This window comes from Lissotriton vulgaris, chromosome 4_1, assembly GCF_964263255.1.
Source record: "Lissotriton vulgaris chromosome 4_1, aLisVul1.2, whole genome shotgun sequence".
NCBI classification, from domain to species: Eukaryota; Metazoa; Chordata; class Amphibia; order Caudata; family Salamandridae; genus Lissotriton; species Lissotriton vulgaris.
This window is the reverse complement of record NC_141691.1, coordinates 2,134,697,897-2,134,713,569: the sequence shown is the minus strand read 5'-3', so window position 1 is coordinate 2,134,713,569 and position 15,673 is coordinate 2,134,697,897. Positions and strand designations below refer to the sequence as shown.

The following is a 15,673-nucleotide window of genomic DNA, read 5'->3' as shown; positions in this document are numbered from 1 at the left end:
GGAGGTATAAGAGATGGCAGAGACAGCATCCCTGGCCCCTGGGCCCGTCCGGCCGCGGACGGGCGCAGACGGGCTGGACTTAGGCGCGACTTCGGCGCGAAGACGGCGCGCCCGCTGCGCCCGTCCCCTGCGCTCCCTGGAAGGGGGACCCATTTTGTAGAGCTGAGGGCTGGAGGGGCCGAGCGCTAGTAGTTAAATATCTAGACAGAGTAAGACTTAAGGAGATCGGGAGGGGGAGTGTCTAGGAGAGGTTGGACAGAGACCTCAGAAAGAACAGGAAGGGTTCATGTAAAACTACAAAGGAGACCTGTGGGAGTAGCAACACTGGAATGATCATTTTCACAGCTAGTGACCTCTTTATGTGCACCATTGTTATTTGACTAAACATAACTCATTCGCCTCCATCTTTTCGTTTGTGGTCATACTGTAGAAAATGTTCACATTCCTTGATGGTAAACTACTCACGTGTATGTGTTCTACAATACGCTGCCCCCAGCATATCATAAATAATAGCATTTGATTTCTAAATATTAAGAATAACCAAATTATGTTAAAATGTGTAGCTGAAAAATTGTATTTTGTTTTATATATGTTTAGATGAGTATTCACACTTAGGTAAAAGAGCAACAATACACTTAGAGATATTTCAACATGTGAAGATTCATTAGAAAAAAGTTGTCTTCAAATTAAGACCAAAAAGCAAAAGATTCAGGAAAGGGAATATGTAAGAGCAGAGAATGTAACATGTGTAATGCAGTGGAAACGTGTGTTTGGAGCAAGAGGCACACCTACATCTAGGAGCTTTTAAATGGTAGCGTGCATACTTCATTTGTATGTCAGAGTATCATACACATTATTTAGTGCATTATATTTATGTCAGATGGTCCTCTGACAATGGTGCTATGGTATGAGGCTCTTTGCTTGCAGTCCCTTAGAGCCCCTGAGATGTACTGAAGTGTGAGGGACTCTGCAGACTGTGCTCTTGGACACCAAGCTGGGAACAAGTCATCCGGCTATCTGGGGCCTCCAGAAGCTTAGTACCAGTGCACGGTTAGAGCTTCTTAGTCTGGCCAAGCAGAGGAGACCTCCAGGGACCAGCAGGACCCCATTGTAGGCTTTTTGAGACAAGGTTAGAACTTCTTAACCAACAAAGGCAGGAGAACCCTCTTTGGGCCTGCAGGATCCTACCCAGGGCACTTTGAGACATGGGTGACCAGAGTATGGTGGGGCATGGCATGCGGTTTCCACCCTCCCCAGATGCAGCACAGCGGGTCCAAAAGGATGACCAAGTCCAGGGGCTTCCACCACAGATTAAGTCGCAACGCTGACTCGAGGCCTGGTCATGGCTTCTTATTGGAGAAAAGCAGGGAATATCCTTCTGGGCCTACTGGCCCCTATCCACAGCACTTTGATGTATGGCCAGCTGAAGGACAGAGCCCAAGGCTGGAAGCTTTCATCCCTCACCTAGTCAGAGCTCTGACCTGGCAACTTGTCAGACAATTTTAACAACAAGGGGAACAGAGGAGGACGATATTTAACGGGGTCCAGTGTACATGTCCTAAAGTAGAGCTAGCAGCAGAGTACAAAGTTCCCCAGAGAAGGTGTGAATGCGTGGAGAGAGGGGTTGGTATTGTCAGTACCGTGACTGGAAGGGTTCCCTAGTCGGAACTTATAGAGTTAATAACCGGTACAATTGCTTTCCCTGCACACATACAACCCCCCTCACCCCTCACAATTTGGAGATTTGTCACCAAAGTCACGTTATACCTTCTGAGCATAAAGTCACTTATGTTATATGTGACTTGACCTGTTCTTTCTTTGTTAACCCTTTTTTTCCCCCCACCTCTAGGTCGCCTAAATAGAGCAGGACCCCGTGGCCCTCTTTTCCTCCGACCCAGAGAGGTTGTATTTGCCTTCTTCATAGTGAATGAGCATCTAGTTCATATGGGTTTTTTTGTGTAGTACTTTACTGAGGTCCTGACGAATCGCCGGTTGGCGAGAAACATGTTGACCACACCAGGGGGTTGAGTTAGAGTTCTGTACACCTATACGGTCTCTAGCTCCCCTCTCACCCCTTTTAACCAGGGTATCAGCCACGTTAATAAAAGTCAGTGTGGACTGTTTTACCCTTCTTAACTTTCATTCACGTTTGCACTGACTACACTTTTCTTCATCCTCACTCACACCCACCATCGGCAAGGAACTAAAGAACCCCGCCAAAAGAATGCCTGTGGGTACTCCGTCAGACATTGCAGCGCCGGTCTGTCGAGGGGCAGTGAGTCGATGATGACACTGGATACCCTCCAGTAAGGGTGTGTTTCACACCTAATACTCTGGGTGTATGAGGCTCTCTAAGTTCTGACTAGGGAACCCTTCCAGTCACGGTACTGGACAATATCAACCCCTCTCTCCACGCATTCACACCTTCTCTGGGGAACTTTGTACTCTGCTGCTAACTTGTCAGACAATCTCAACTCAACCAAGAGAGGAGACAACCCGGACCTGCTGGATCCCATCCTCAGCTTTCTAAAGCACAGCTGCTCAAATCATTAAGCTCAGAGCAGAGAGTTCAACTTCTAAGCATTCCAAAGCTGTGACCCAGGGTCAGATCAGAGCTTCTTAACCTGGCCAAGCATCAGATCCCTCCAAGTATCTGTCTCAAGTGCTTTCATACCCAGTAGAATGGCTAATATAGCCCAGATGGGGTATTTACCCACTGCTAACCAGAGAACTGTCCCAGGGTCTGGTCAAAGATTATTCACACATCCAAGAAGGCGAGCCCTCTCCTAGACTGCAAGATGTGGAGTGGTGTGGCGCACTGGTTAGAGGCAGCAGACCCGTAAGCAGAGTACGGCCGGGGACCATGGTTCAATTCCTGACGGGGCAGGGTCAAGAACCATATTCAGCGGACTCGATAATTCTCGCCTCAGTGCCTACTCTAACCAGGGATCACACTCGGCAACTCTGGGCATTAGCTTGCCTCATCTCCACAACGGCCCCCCACAAACTCCAGGGATGCCTGGTTTCACCTTGGAGATACCCAGGAGGGAACATGTCACAGGGAAAGCCAGGATGGGTTCCCCAGCGGTCTATAGCGCTAGGACACCTTCTGGTAGCAGTGCACTTTGCAAGACACACACATTTACATTTACATTTACATCCTACTCAAAGCACACTTTGTGATACTCTTGACCAGCACAAAGGCCTCAAGTAAGAGGGTCCTCAACGAGGGACCACCAGATTACTACTCATTACCCCCCCATGACAGAAGGGGGCATTCAGGAGAAACGATTTAGCATCCTGTGGTCCCTAACTGGGATTGAAGCTTCAAAAGAGTCCTCATTGGGACTTCCGAGGAGTTCAGAATTCTGAACATCGAGTCACATCATAGAAATTATGTTTGTTGTTCATTCATTTATTTTACGTACAGTGATGTTGGCATGGCACATTTTGCGCCACCAACGTAGGTGTGGTAAATGTCACACACACATCATTTCACACAACCTCTTATTATAATTTTCCACAATTCCACCAATAACCTCAGGCCATTGGCACCACCAATATCGACATCCCAATCAACCATCCTTCTTATTTTTCACTCACTCAATCGCGGACTCATTATTTCACCCACTTGCTCATTCACACAAGCACCTTATGAATGTTGTCTAAATTTTAGTCTGCACATGACATGTGGGTATATTTACTTACTTATCTATTTCACATATAAAAAGCATCTTTGCAAAGCTTTGTCATACCTACAGATACAGAGCATGAAGTTATTTAAGCCTAGTGCAGGCATGATACAGGCACCTAGATGGAATATTATGTGAAGATATACTCAGGTGGGAGTCTCACACTCACCAGTTCCACATTGGGTCCCTCAGAGTGCCATAATATGGAGCTTTGGTTGATTGAAAGTTGGTGACCTGGTGGGGCTGAGAGGTCAAAATGTCCAACCTTGATGGCAGTTATTGATCCATTGGGAAAGTTAACCCAGTTTAAAATGTCATACTTTGCTGGCATGACACTTGTTTCATCCAAAATAATGTTGTCACCAGTCGTCATCTTGAAGTGTGACTTCATAAGAAACTTGTTCAGCTGTTAAAAGAGGAAAATCGATATTAGTTAGCATGGGTGTAGAATCATTGGGGGACGACCTTTTAATTACTTGGATGTGTAGAAAGGATATACGTGTTTGACGCTCAGATGCAGTTTATCCCAGTGATCACATGTAATAAAAGTAATATCTATCTCAGCTCGATTGAAGAAAACCGGGCTTTTTGCAGATATCCCCTCACTTTTGACCCTATTTTTGACTGATTCTGGTGTTTTCTGAGTTTGATTGTGTCCTCCTGGGCCCTGCTAAATCGTCCCAGGGTGAGTGCTCTGTTTATTAAGAGATATGGTAATTAGGACTAGTTATACTTGGGTCTGACAAACTACCTACAAATCCCTAGCATATGATAGGAATACAGGAAAGAGTTTGTTCTTATTCATTCTATCATCATTCCATCATTCATTCTATCATAATCTCACAAAGCTGCGTATAGCATAGGGGGATGTAGTACCCTTGTGGTACAATTGAGAGAAAATAAGGACCCCCTGGGTATCAGTAATACACAGACTCCTAGGGCAGGGTAATAACCAATGTGGGTAGAAAATCCTAGGCCATCCGCAGAGTAAGTGACCAGAGAGTCTAGGACCAGTGGAGAAAAGAATTATCGAAAAATGGTGTGTATATTAAAAAATATATATTTAATTTAACATCGATTAAAATCATATAGAGACTCAAACATATAAGTCAAACTATATGATACAGTAAAATAGTAACATATAAACAATCTTTAAAGAAATTCAAAGACAATAAGTAAATATTATTTATGCCACAATGTTTATGTGGTACTACATCCCCCTATGTTATAGCGTAGGGGTAAAAATTACTATTCCCACTTCAGAGTGCAACAGTAGGGAAAGTAATGATTTAATATTAAAATTAAATTAAATTCATTATCAATACTAATGAAAAATTGATTAAAAATATTTACCAATTAATAAAATGTGTTGCCAATTAATACTTAATTATAAAACAAAAAATTATCTACGGATAGCATCCCTAGCAATAATCTACAACTTCCCAATGAGGCTCCTATAATAAGCCCTAAAGTAGCGCCCCCGACACGATCTTCTTGCACCCTTAAGAAAAGGAAAAGTGTTATTAGCACCAGGAAAGGAAGCTACTCAGCGCATTATAAGCGCCCAAGGATACAGCCTCACAAGACTCTTATGCAACCAGAGGTAGGAGAGCCAGCAATTCAAGGGAACATACCTCCTGTGGTTTCAACATTAGAAACAGCATCGCCCCAGCACTCGTCCATGGCACCTCTTCCACCACCAAAAGAGGGGTTTTCCATGGAGTACCTTGAGACTCAGGTTAAGGCTCTGTTGGCACCGCTGTTTGTCCAAGTTAAGAGTCTGGGGGATAGGCTTGATAGCTTTGAACAGACCACCCGGGATAACTTCTTCTCCCTGAAGTCTCTCATTAAATTACAATCAAAATCTAGAGACGATACTGCAAGTGGGAGGGAAGGGAAAGTAAGTCCGGTAGGATATACCGGCTCCACCCGCTTCTGCACTAGCCAGCGGTTCAGCTCTAACACCTGCTCCTATGGCAACTGCAAAACCGGGTAAACAGCCCACTACCACCCATGCTGTACAGGTCCATGCTAGTAAGGCCCCAGTAGAGAAAGCAGTTAAACCTAACTCCGCTCCCAAGAAGCAGCAAAATGGAGGGTTAGGATCCATTTCTAAACTACCTCCCGCCCAACCCACCGCCGCTAAAGGAGCAGTCCAAGTTCAAGTTTCAAAGGCAAAAGCAACCACGAATCCTTATATTAACCCAAATCTACCGGTTATACCTGAAAAGGTTGTACGCAAATGTCCCCCAGTCAACCTCCCACCTGAGTGCCATCCATATGTAGCTGTTCTTATTAAAGTCCCGGCTTTGAAGGACAATCAGCAGGAAACGCACCAGGCCCTAAAGAATAAGGTCATCCACTGGTTGAAAGCCAATAGACCCCTTTCGGTGGGTGTGGATGGCCTGATTCTTGGTGTGCGTAGGGTGGGTTGGATTGGATATAAGAAGAAAACAGTGGAGGGGGATTGTGTGGTGGTTAACTTTCAGGACATAAGAGCTGCCCACGCTATTTCCAGTCAAGGACAGGTCACTTCCGGCCCAGGAGTTGAGGTGGTAGATCTGACATTCTTTTACCCGCGGCCAGCCCTGAATCCTATAAACTGCTTCCCTGTGATTCCAACCCCAAACTATGCTTATGGCCTTTGGCACCCAGTAACTAATGTTCCACATCTGCATGCAGTTCCACAATTGCCTAATTGGGGCGATTTGGGCTACTGACGTATGGACCCCCAGAGGAGGCTGAGACATCCTGGCCCTCTGACGCCAACTCTGTACCAATTGCTAAACCCCAAGAACCCCCGACTCCTTTAGATCACCGGGTGGCACCAGCATATTTAGGGGAGACTAGGTCGGGGATGACGGCATGGGAATGTGTGACCATTTGTCCCTCTGCGTGCGAGTCGGGCCATCCAGGCCCTGTTGAGCCCTGCAACATTTCGGCTGTGGCGGACCCACTCATTAGGGTTCTCAGCTGGAATGTGGCCGGTCTGCACAGGAAGCTGGCCCTGCCGGATTGGAACGCTCAGGTGGAGCAATACTCCATCTGCCTGTTCCAGGAAACTTGGAGTAAAGAGCCTCTCCATAAGGCTGGATATTCCACCCACTTCCTACCAGCTATTCATTCCGAGTCAGGCAGGGGACGTCCATCGGGCGGCCTCCTTGTTTGGGTGTCCTCCGCACTAAATTGCAGGGTGGAAGAGCATGACACCAATTGTCATGATCTTCTTAATATTACACTTAAAAACTCCAGGGGGCATGTTGTTGCCAATATTTTCAACATATATGCCCGCGGTACCAAAGGGGGTAGAGAATCCCCTACCATTGCTTGTCTGGAGGCTTTACTTCGATCCTCTCCATACAAGAACCATACCCTAGTTGCGGGTGATTTTAATTGTACCTTCGAACCGCTTGGCCCTGAAGTCACCCAGGACCAGGAGGAAGATGACAATAGATGGGGGATCCCAGCCCTAGATCTCAGCCCAGTCAAAAAATGGACGGATGTGGTGCTTCAGGTCAATTCCTTAACTATGGAATTTGACCTGAGGGCTCTTAATGGCAGGACCACCTCTGATAAAGAGGGAGCCCACACCTACAATAGGCCCGAGCACACGTCAAGAATCGACTATCTCCTTCTCGACACCCATCTTTGGAGTCTGGGAAAGGACATGGCGATTATACCCTCTGTTGAGAGTGACCACAATCTCCTCTCTCTCACCCTGAACCATAGATGACTAGATCACTTAGAGAGTAGAATTGTCTGCCCCCCCGCCCCAGATATGTCTGTGGTTTCCAACTGTAGCCGACGGCTAAAGTGGTCTAAGTTATCACTTTCAGCGGATAAGACATCTTCCATAACACAGCTAGTAGCTGCAGCTCTGGAAAACCTCGCTAGTCCTGAGGGAGGGCTGGCGGATGTGCCTGCAGGGTTTTGCAACCTGATACAGGCTCTTAGTGATCTTTTTATAGTCCGAGGAAGTGCTAGTACGAAGAATCCTCGCCCCAGGACTAGACAAGGGTGGTTTAATTCCAAGTGTAGGGAAGCTAAGAAACTACTTGTTAAAGCTGCCAAATCCAAATGCCCAATTAGGACCAGAGAGGCGAGAAGGCTATACTCCCACTGTCAAAAACATGCCAAAAAGGAGTGGGAGGACAATTTTTGGCAGGACCTCTTGGCTGTTAGTCGAGGGAGAGATGCGAAAGGGTTTTGGGACCTGGTGGGCAGTAGGAACCGTCCGGATGACACCTTGAGGACGTGTGCTATCACCGCCCAATCGTGGTCCAACCACTTCAAGGCTCTCTACTCAGCTACAGAAGGATTGTTAAATGACCCCTTCATTCTCCCCCCTACACCTTGGATAGAGATTTGGATTACTTTTCTGCAGGGGAGGTCACGAGCCTGATAAAAACCATCTTGCCATTAAAAGCTGCTGGCCCGGATGGGTTACCCGGGGACCTCCTTCGAGCCTATCCAGTCGAATGGGGGGGTGTTGATCTCTGTACTTTTGAATGCCATTATTGAGGGAGGAACAGTTCCTGAGTCCTGGAGAGGGGCAGAGGTAGTCCCGATTTTTAAAAAGGGCAGCCGGGACCTCCCCGGGAACTATAGGCCGATTAGCCTTATAGACTCCACACAGAAGCTGGCGGGGAAAGTTATCCTGGGAAGGATCCTCCAATGGGTGGATGATAACCACATTCTGTCTGAGATGCAAGCAGGCTTTCGCTCAGGCACTGGAACAATTGAGCAAGTCTTCAGACTCCTGTTACTATACTGAAAGGTGGTGGAACTAGGCAAGGGCAGTCTTTACTTGGCCTTTATAGACTTAAAGACTGCCTTTGACCTGGTTCCTAGGGAGGAACTCTGGAGGGTGTTGTATGGTCTTGGAATACCCCCCTGTATTCTAAACCTTCTTATTAAACTTCACAACGCCAATTATGCCCAGGTCAGGTGGGGTTCAAACGGGGAAAAGACTGACAAAATTTCAGTTGAGAGGGGTGTCCGACAGGGCTGTGTTTTAGCTCCCACCCTATTTTCTCTCTATGTAAATGGGGTGGTCGAGCACCTGCTTGAAGATCCAGCAGACGCCCCCACTCTGGGTGGCGTAAAGATCCCAACCCTGTTGTTTGCCGACGACACCCTTCTCATTTCGAAAACCCCTAAAGGTCTACAAAAGCTTCTAGACCGCTTCCAGGATTTTTGTGTAAAAAGAGGACTCATCATTAATGTGGACAAAACAAAGTATCTTATCATGCACCCACCGCGAAAACTTGGTCGCCCGCCTATTCTGAACTCGATTGCTCTCGAAAGAGTTTCAGAATTTGACTACCTGGGAATTCGCTTGAGCGATACACTGAGTTGGACCCCCCACATAAACAAATTGACTCTGGGCCTCAAAAGGGTGGGGGGAGCACTGCTAAAGGAGTATAACAACTCATCGAAACATTGTGTAGCTCTGATTCTAGACATTTACAAAGCCCGGGCAGTTTCTGCATCACTCTACGGAGCAGAGTTATAGGGCCTGGGCAATACGGACTCCCTGACCAAGGCAGAAAACAAATTCATTAAGGATTTGTTGGCTATTCCGATAAGTACTCCGACAGTCCCAGTACTTCTGGATGCAGGTTGTAAGGCAATCAAGGATCAGGCACGCCTTCGACCACTCCTGCTGTGGGCTCGCCTGTGGAGAGTCCCTGAACTTAAATCTTATGCAGACGGATTGGCGGAGGTGATGCATTCAGACGGTTGACAAAAGATCAACTGGCTTAAAGACATCAAACATTTGCTTGGGGATCTGGGCTTGGGCTCCTGTTGGTTTACACATTCATCACCCTCCAAGGAGACCTTGAAAAAACTCTATTGGGAATGGGTCTCAGCCAGGCTCATTAGCAACCAGCGACACTGCAAATCCACCGCAGCCTTCTTGGAAATCAAAGACGTTGTTGCCCTTGAGCCATACCTTGACATTATTACCATCCCCATGGATCGGGCTCTTTACATTAGATTTAGATTAGGGACCCTACCGCTTGGGGATCTTGTTTCTAGATGGAAAGTATCTAACCAGACTTCATGTAACTGTGCCTTATGTTTTGACAGACGTGAAACCGTGGCACACTTCCTTTTTGAATGCCCGGACTATGCGCGACCAAGATCCCGTTGGCTTAAACCAATTTGTAGAGAACTGGGGATTCGAGATTGTTTGGTGGCCCTACGGATTTTACAAACGGACACTGCCCCCAATATTGTTTGTGCTGTCTCTAAGTTTTTAAAATGGGCTTGGTTGGTTCGCTTAAAAAGACTGTCTATTTCAATTTAATTTCTTTTAATTAACTTATTATGATCAATTTACTATTCTTCCCTATTGGATGTTTTTAATGTCAGTCTTTTTTTCTTATTGATGCACTGTTTTTAAATTTAAGATATTCCAAATATCGAAATAAAGCTATCAACCAACCAACCATAATAATCAATACATGTAAATAAAAATAAATAGTCAATGTATTACAATTAAATTACTTCCCACCCTATTCCCCTATAAACCCACAACCAGCTCCAAATGAATAATACAATTAACATAATTATAAATTAATCACCTAATAAAAATGAATTACCAATTAATAAAAATGTATTACCAATTTAAAAAAAAATTATGAATTAATAAAAAATAATTAACATTTAAAAAAAATAATTACAAATTAATAATTAATTATCAATAAATAGAAATAAAAATGTATATTCAATTTACTATAATTAAATTACTTCCCACCCTAATTCGCCTATAAACCCACAACCCACTACGGAATTAAATGATGCAAACATTAAATCACATAACATTCATTACTTTAAAAAAATTAAACATACATTACAAAACTAATACATACTTTTAATACATATACTACCATATATAATACAACAAATTGATATTATGGAAATCAATATTTTAAATTTGATATTATGGAATTCGATATTTCATACTACAAATTCGATATTCTGACTTACTATATTTTGGTAGTTCGATATTTTGGGCAGTCTATATTTTTGATTCGATAATTTGGGCAGTCTATATTTGGGAATCGATATTTAGGTTGTTTACCAAATGCGCTGGCTAAATCAAAGGGAGCTTGCTCTATATGCAAATTTAATACAATATGTGGAACATTGTTTTAAACTTGAACTAATGACATTTATTCAACTCTCTCATGTTCTTATTTCTTCACAAGTAATTAATTTAATATTGAAACTACTTCTCAGAGATGTTTTCGTTTTGATTATGATGATACAGTTTATTCTGTTTCTACTTTGTATTGACAAATGAAAAAAATAAAAATTTAAAATGGAATCAGCAAAAAATAGGAGGAGTGAGACAAACAGTTTGGGGACAGAATACCTTAAAGCTGAAAGGTCTTCAATGCGCTTCATCATATCAACAGATGACTGTGTCTCCTATTAACAATAGGGTGAGTAAGCAACCGGACAAACGAGCAACCATCCCATGGTGATATATATATGTATATATCTTGAAAGGCGAGTTTACTGACAAAAATAACTCCTGAATTGCACAGGTGGACATGATATCTTCTTTAATGGCACAGCTGTGTGCTATTAGCAAAACCTTTTTAGACACAAAAAGGTATAGGGCATGTTGCCCCATTTTTGCTCTTCACCTGCATGTGGGCTCTAAAAATAGATTACCCTGACCTGGTGATTTATATCTAATACTTCTATGTATGGGTTAGTCAACTGTATAGCAGAAGGTTTTGTTATTTTTTGTATAGTACAGATACATACAGACAGGTGAGAGGGACTGCCATAGGCATCTTCTACGCCCCCAGCTGTGCAAACTTGCATAAGGGCTGGTGGGACGAGCAGGTGTTCCGGGTACAATATACTGAGGAATGGGAAAAGATTATAATCCTATGGATGAGATTTATAGATGATATCTTTTTGGTGTGGGAAGGGACAAGGGAAACTGCTAAGCAGTTTGTTTGGCAATTGAACAATAATTCTTTAAAAGTGGCCTTCACTGATACCATTAGCAGCTCACACGATTGCTTTCTAGACATAGAGGTCTATGTTAAGGGCAATTCACTTCACACATGCCATTACAGGAAGCCCATGGCTGGGGACTTACAAGCTAGGAGCTCCCACCCCAAGAATCTCAAAAACAGCATCCCATACGCAGAACATCTCAGGATAAAGAGAAACAGCAGTGAAGCATCAACCCTGGAATTACCACCAAAAGATCTTATCATCAGATTCATGCAGAGAGGCTACTCAGGTACTAAACCAAGCACTAACCAAAGTGAGTAAAATCAAGAGAACAACATAATTGCACCCCATTGAAAAGGCTAGGGAGGAGAAGAAAACTAAGAATGACATACGCTTGATCACTGGCTACAATGCCTACCACAGCAAGCCATTAATCACCTTCAGGAAAGCAAGGTCCCTGCGACAGGAGCTTGTCAATAGTAGCCTGGAAATAGGTGGTTCTGAAGGATAGTTGAGGGTTAGCACATGTTTTTCTAAGTGTGCATAGTGCAAGGCATGCAAGATAGGGTGAAAAATGAAACAGGTCATATCAACCTTATTGAAAAACCCTTAGAATATAAGAACTTTCCTCAACTGCAAAAGTGATTATGTTGTTTACATGTTGCAGTGTACATGTCCTTAAGCCTATGTGGTAACACAATTCACATGGTACATGTGCAGATATTGCAACATGTGAGAGCAGTGCAAAGCAACGACAAGAGCTACCCAGTGTAAATGAAGTACACAGGGTCAATGTAAATGGCCTGGTATCGTTTGTAATTGACCAGGTAGCCAAAATGAGAAGAGGTGGGAACCGGGAACAAAAGCTGCCACAGTTTGAGTCATAATTAATTTTATTATTCAATACCAAAATCCCATTTGGTCTCAATGAAGAAGACGATCTATTTGTACAATTAGGAACATAGATATCCCTATGAGTTGCTCTCCATTTTTAGGTGAATTTAAATTTGATGAAGGAACCTAGTGTTAGCAGCATAGGCATTGATGAGGCAAATTGTTTATAATCAATGCAGTTTTTGAACCCTTTAAATTTATGAAGCAGTCAAATATAAAAGCTAGTAAATGCAATCTCCAGGAGAGAAATTGGTCAAATAATGAGCTTCATGTCAGTGAATGAATTATGTTTATACAAGTTCATAGAGAACAATGCTACTTGATTGATATGTTTGACATGAAGATTTGTAAGGAAATGTACTGCACTTGTCCTTTTCATTCTGGCTGTCCAGATCACACTTTTGCACATGACTTACAATTTGTGGCAAAAGGGGTGAAAGCATTCATAAATGTGCTTTTCATTAATAAGAGCTACATTCTGGTTGAATTTAAATTTGCACTTGCACTTTATGTTGTTAAATAACTGGAGATGTTAAATTTAATTAATTTAAATTTATGAATATAATTTTGATTTTCACAGAAATAAGATGCACCTAATTGTGTTGTTTCTCCGCATTGGGGTGTTTGATGAATTTTAGAAAATCACTTGCAACAATAGCAAACATTAGTCAGTTTTCAGTTGTGATTGTTAATGAGGATCTTGTGACCTGAGGTTCCGGTTTATTAAATGTAAGTATTAGACAACGCTCCGAGTGTGACCAAGGCAGCAATGCAGAAACGTGTTACAGCGGATTAATAAAAGCACAAACAATTTCTACATGAGTCGTATCTTGGTGTTGGCGTCAGATCTCTATTGAGGGAAATAGAATCGGAGATATAATTGTATGTTGATATGTCTTCTCAAGTCTGCCCACGTTGTGCGCATGCACATGTTCACATTGTGTCAGGTTAGGGATCTTGGCCCTATCTTTAAGGTGAAAAGGGGGTATTCTTTCTTTGATTCCCCAAGTAGATCGAGGAAGATGTTGGCTAGGAGTCTCGCTCCACCGTTCCTGACCGCCAATGTCATCTTCCGCAAAACGGTTCCATTGTAGGAACGTCTGCGGTAGGTTGACATTCTAGGGTTTCTGCTGCTAATTTGAACATTGTGCGCACACACATGTGGTGCTGCGCACTTCAACTGTAGCTTTCTCCTGAAGAGACGTTCTTCTCCTTAATGCAGTTCAACTTACAGTTTTCTTGGAAAAATTAGAATTTGCATTCTCATTTCCTTATGTTGAAGTTCAAAGACCTGTATTCAGACGCGGTTGCCGGCGGATGTCTGCAGCTAGAGTTTTCTTCCTGAGGTAGCTTTGTATCCAGTGTTTTAGCGCAACCACTCAGGTATTTCTTTTGGACTCCGTTATTTTGGGGATACTCCAGACAATATTGACCCAGCTAGATTTCTTGGACATTTCGAGACTGGGTATTTCTCCAGATAACCTCCCCATTAGTAAAACAGACAGGATTCATATATCAGTCACATAGTGCCTTCATAGTAGCCATTTTGAGCAGTGTGCTAGAGCGGAAGCTTAAATTCCGTTTGGTTAAGCATGAGACTTTGCGCAGCTTCATTTTAGTTATGAAATTGTCCTTGTGGCACGACAATCTATGAAGAGTCTTAGTAGGTAACAATATATATATATATTGGTACTTACCACCTGTAGAGCTTTGCAGTCAGAACCAAGCAGAATCTCCTAAGGATAAGAAGAAACCACACAAACATTCTGGCCATTCAACTACAAAAACTTATCAACTAGAGAGAGGCAAATTCCACACACTATCAGGTACAACCTAGAATAAGGGAGGAGGGGTCAAGAGTTCTAGTAAAAGGGTATTAGAGGTGGGGATCTAAGTAATATTTGCTTGTATCTTCCAGGTGCAGAATCCTTTTGACAGAGGTAGTGAAGACACCAGTGTGGCAGTCTCTCTTTACTCCCATTCCCCTTTCCCCCCTGTTTCTGAGATTGGAGAGAATCTGGTCCAGAGGCATTGGGAAGTTGGTACATTCTCCCTGTGAGGAATTCAGACTGTTCGCACCTGTGGAGGCGCTTTCAGGTACAGAATCTTGACAGATTTAGGTGCCTTCCAATATCCTCCACCTGGGCGAAATGGCTGAAGGTTTTGATGTAAAGACATTGGCGTCAATTCTAGAAGGGTTGCAAAAGCAGTTAAGTGAGACGAGGGAGGAGGTTAGGAAATCCAATCAGGAAGACAGTTGTTTGCGACAAAGAATAGATGAAGACAAAGACGAGACTGCAGGCTGAACGTTTTTTATCCTTGAGACCTAGCACAGACCCAGCGGTAAAACTCATTAGTGTTTATGAAGTTTAGTTTGCAAAAAAATGTATATTTTAAAGTGCAACAAATTACTCTTCAATTAAATTTTTTAAATCACTTACTGCTGGAACAGCGTGAGAACACTTTGGCGCCCTGCAGTCTTCCCGGTCCAACACTAGTCATTAGCAGACTGTTTGTTGTGGAGGGAGACTCCAAGGAATAGCTCTATTCAAGGTGACTCACTTCTGGCTAAGGACATCGACAGCTGCCAACTTGGTTGGGTTAGCGGTCTAGCATCTCCGCTCCCAACCAGACCCAGGCACTATAAGACCATCAAACGGCGCGAGAGCGCAGTGGACGAACGCAGCGGGCGCGCCGAAGGCACGCCAAAGGCAATCCCGTCTGCACCCATCTGCGTCTCGACCGGGCCCAGGGCCTGGTTTCCCTGGACCATCTAGCTCCCAAAAAATAACATCAAACATATTGGCAATCACCTACACAAGATCACAATTTATGGATTTAAATAACTCCATTAATAATCATGATTGAACCCTTTTTAGTCTGGATGTATTTTCCAACAAAACATCTGCCAGATGCCCCAACTGTTCGCTTAAATTGACCCCAACCACTCTGTTACTATCCCTCAGTGAACATCTGTCTCATGTTGATTCTAACCCCATCCATTTTGTGCTCATCAATGCTCGTTCCCTTCCGAAGCACAAATTTGAAATACAGAAATTACTAACTAATCATAAGCTAGATATTGCTTTCATAACTGAAAC

At 43.5% G+C, this 15,673-nt stretch overlaps 1 protein-coding gene across 1 annotated transcript in view; it reads right to left on the bottom strand.

The window, feature by feature from the left end:
- The window catches only part of LOC147725225 (uncharacterized), a 161,298-nt gene that overhangs the window by 45,329 nt on the left and 100,296 nt on the right, over positions 1 to 15,673 (bottom strand). The window contains exons 7-8 of the mRNA XM_086918212.1: positions 14,652 to 14,761; positions 3,862 to 4,098 (exon numbers count right to left, since the gene is read on the bottom strand). Of these exons, the coding sequence (XP_086774338.1) occupies positions 3,862 to 4,098; positions 14,652 to 14,761 (347 nt within the window). The remainder of the gene's footprint in view (positions 1 to 3,861; positions 4,099 to 14,651; positions 14,762 to 15,673) is intronic.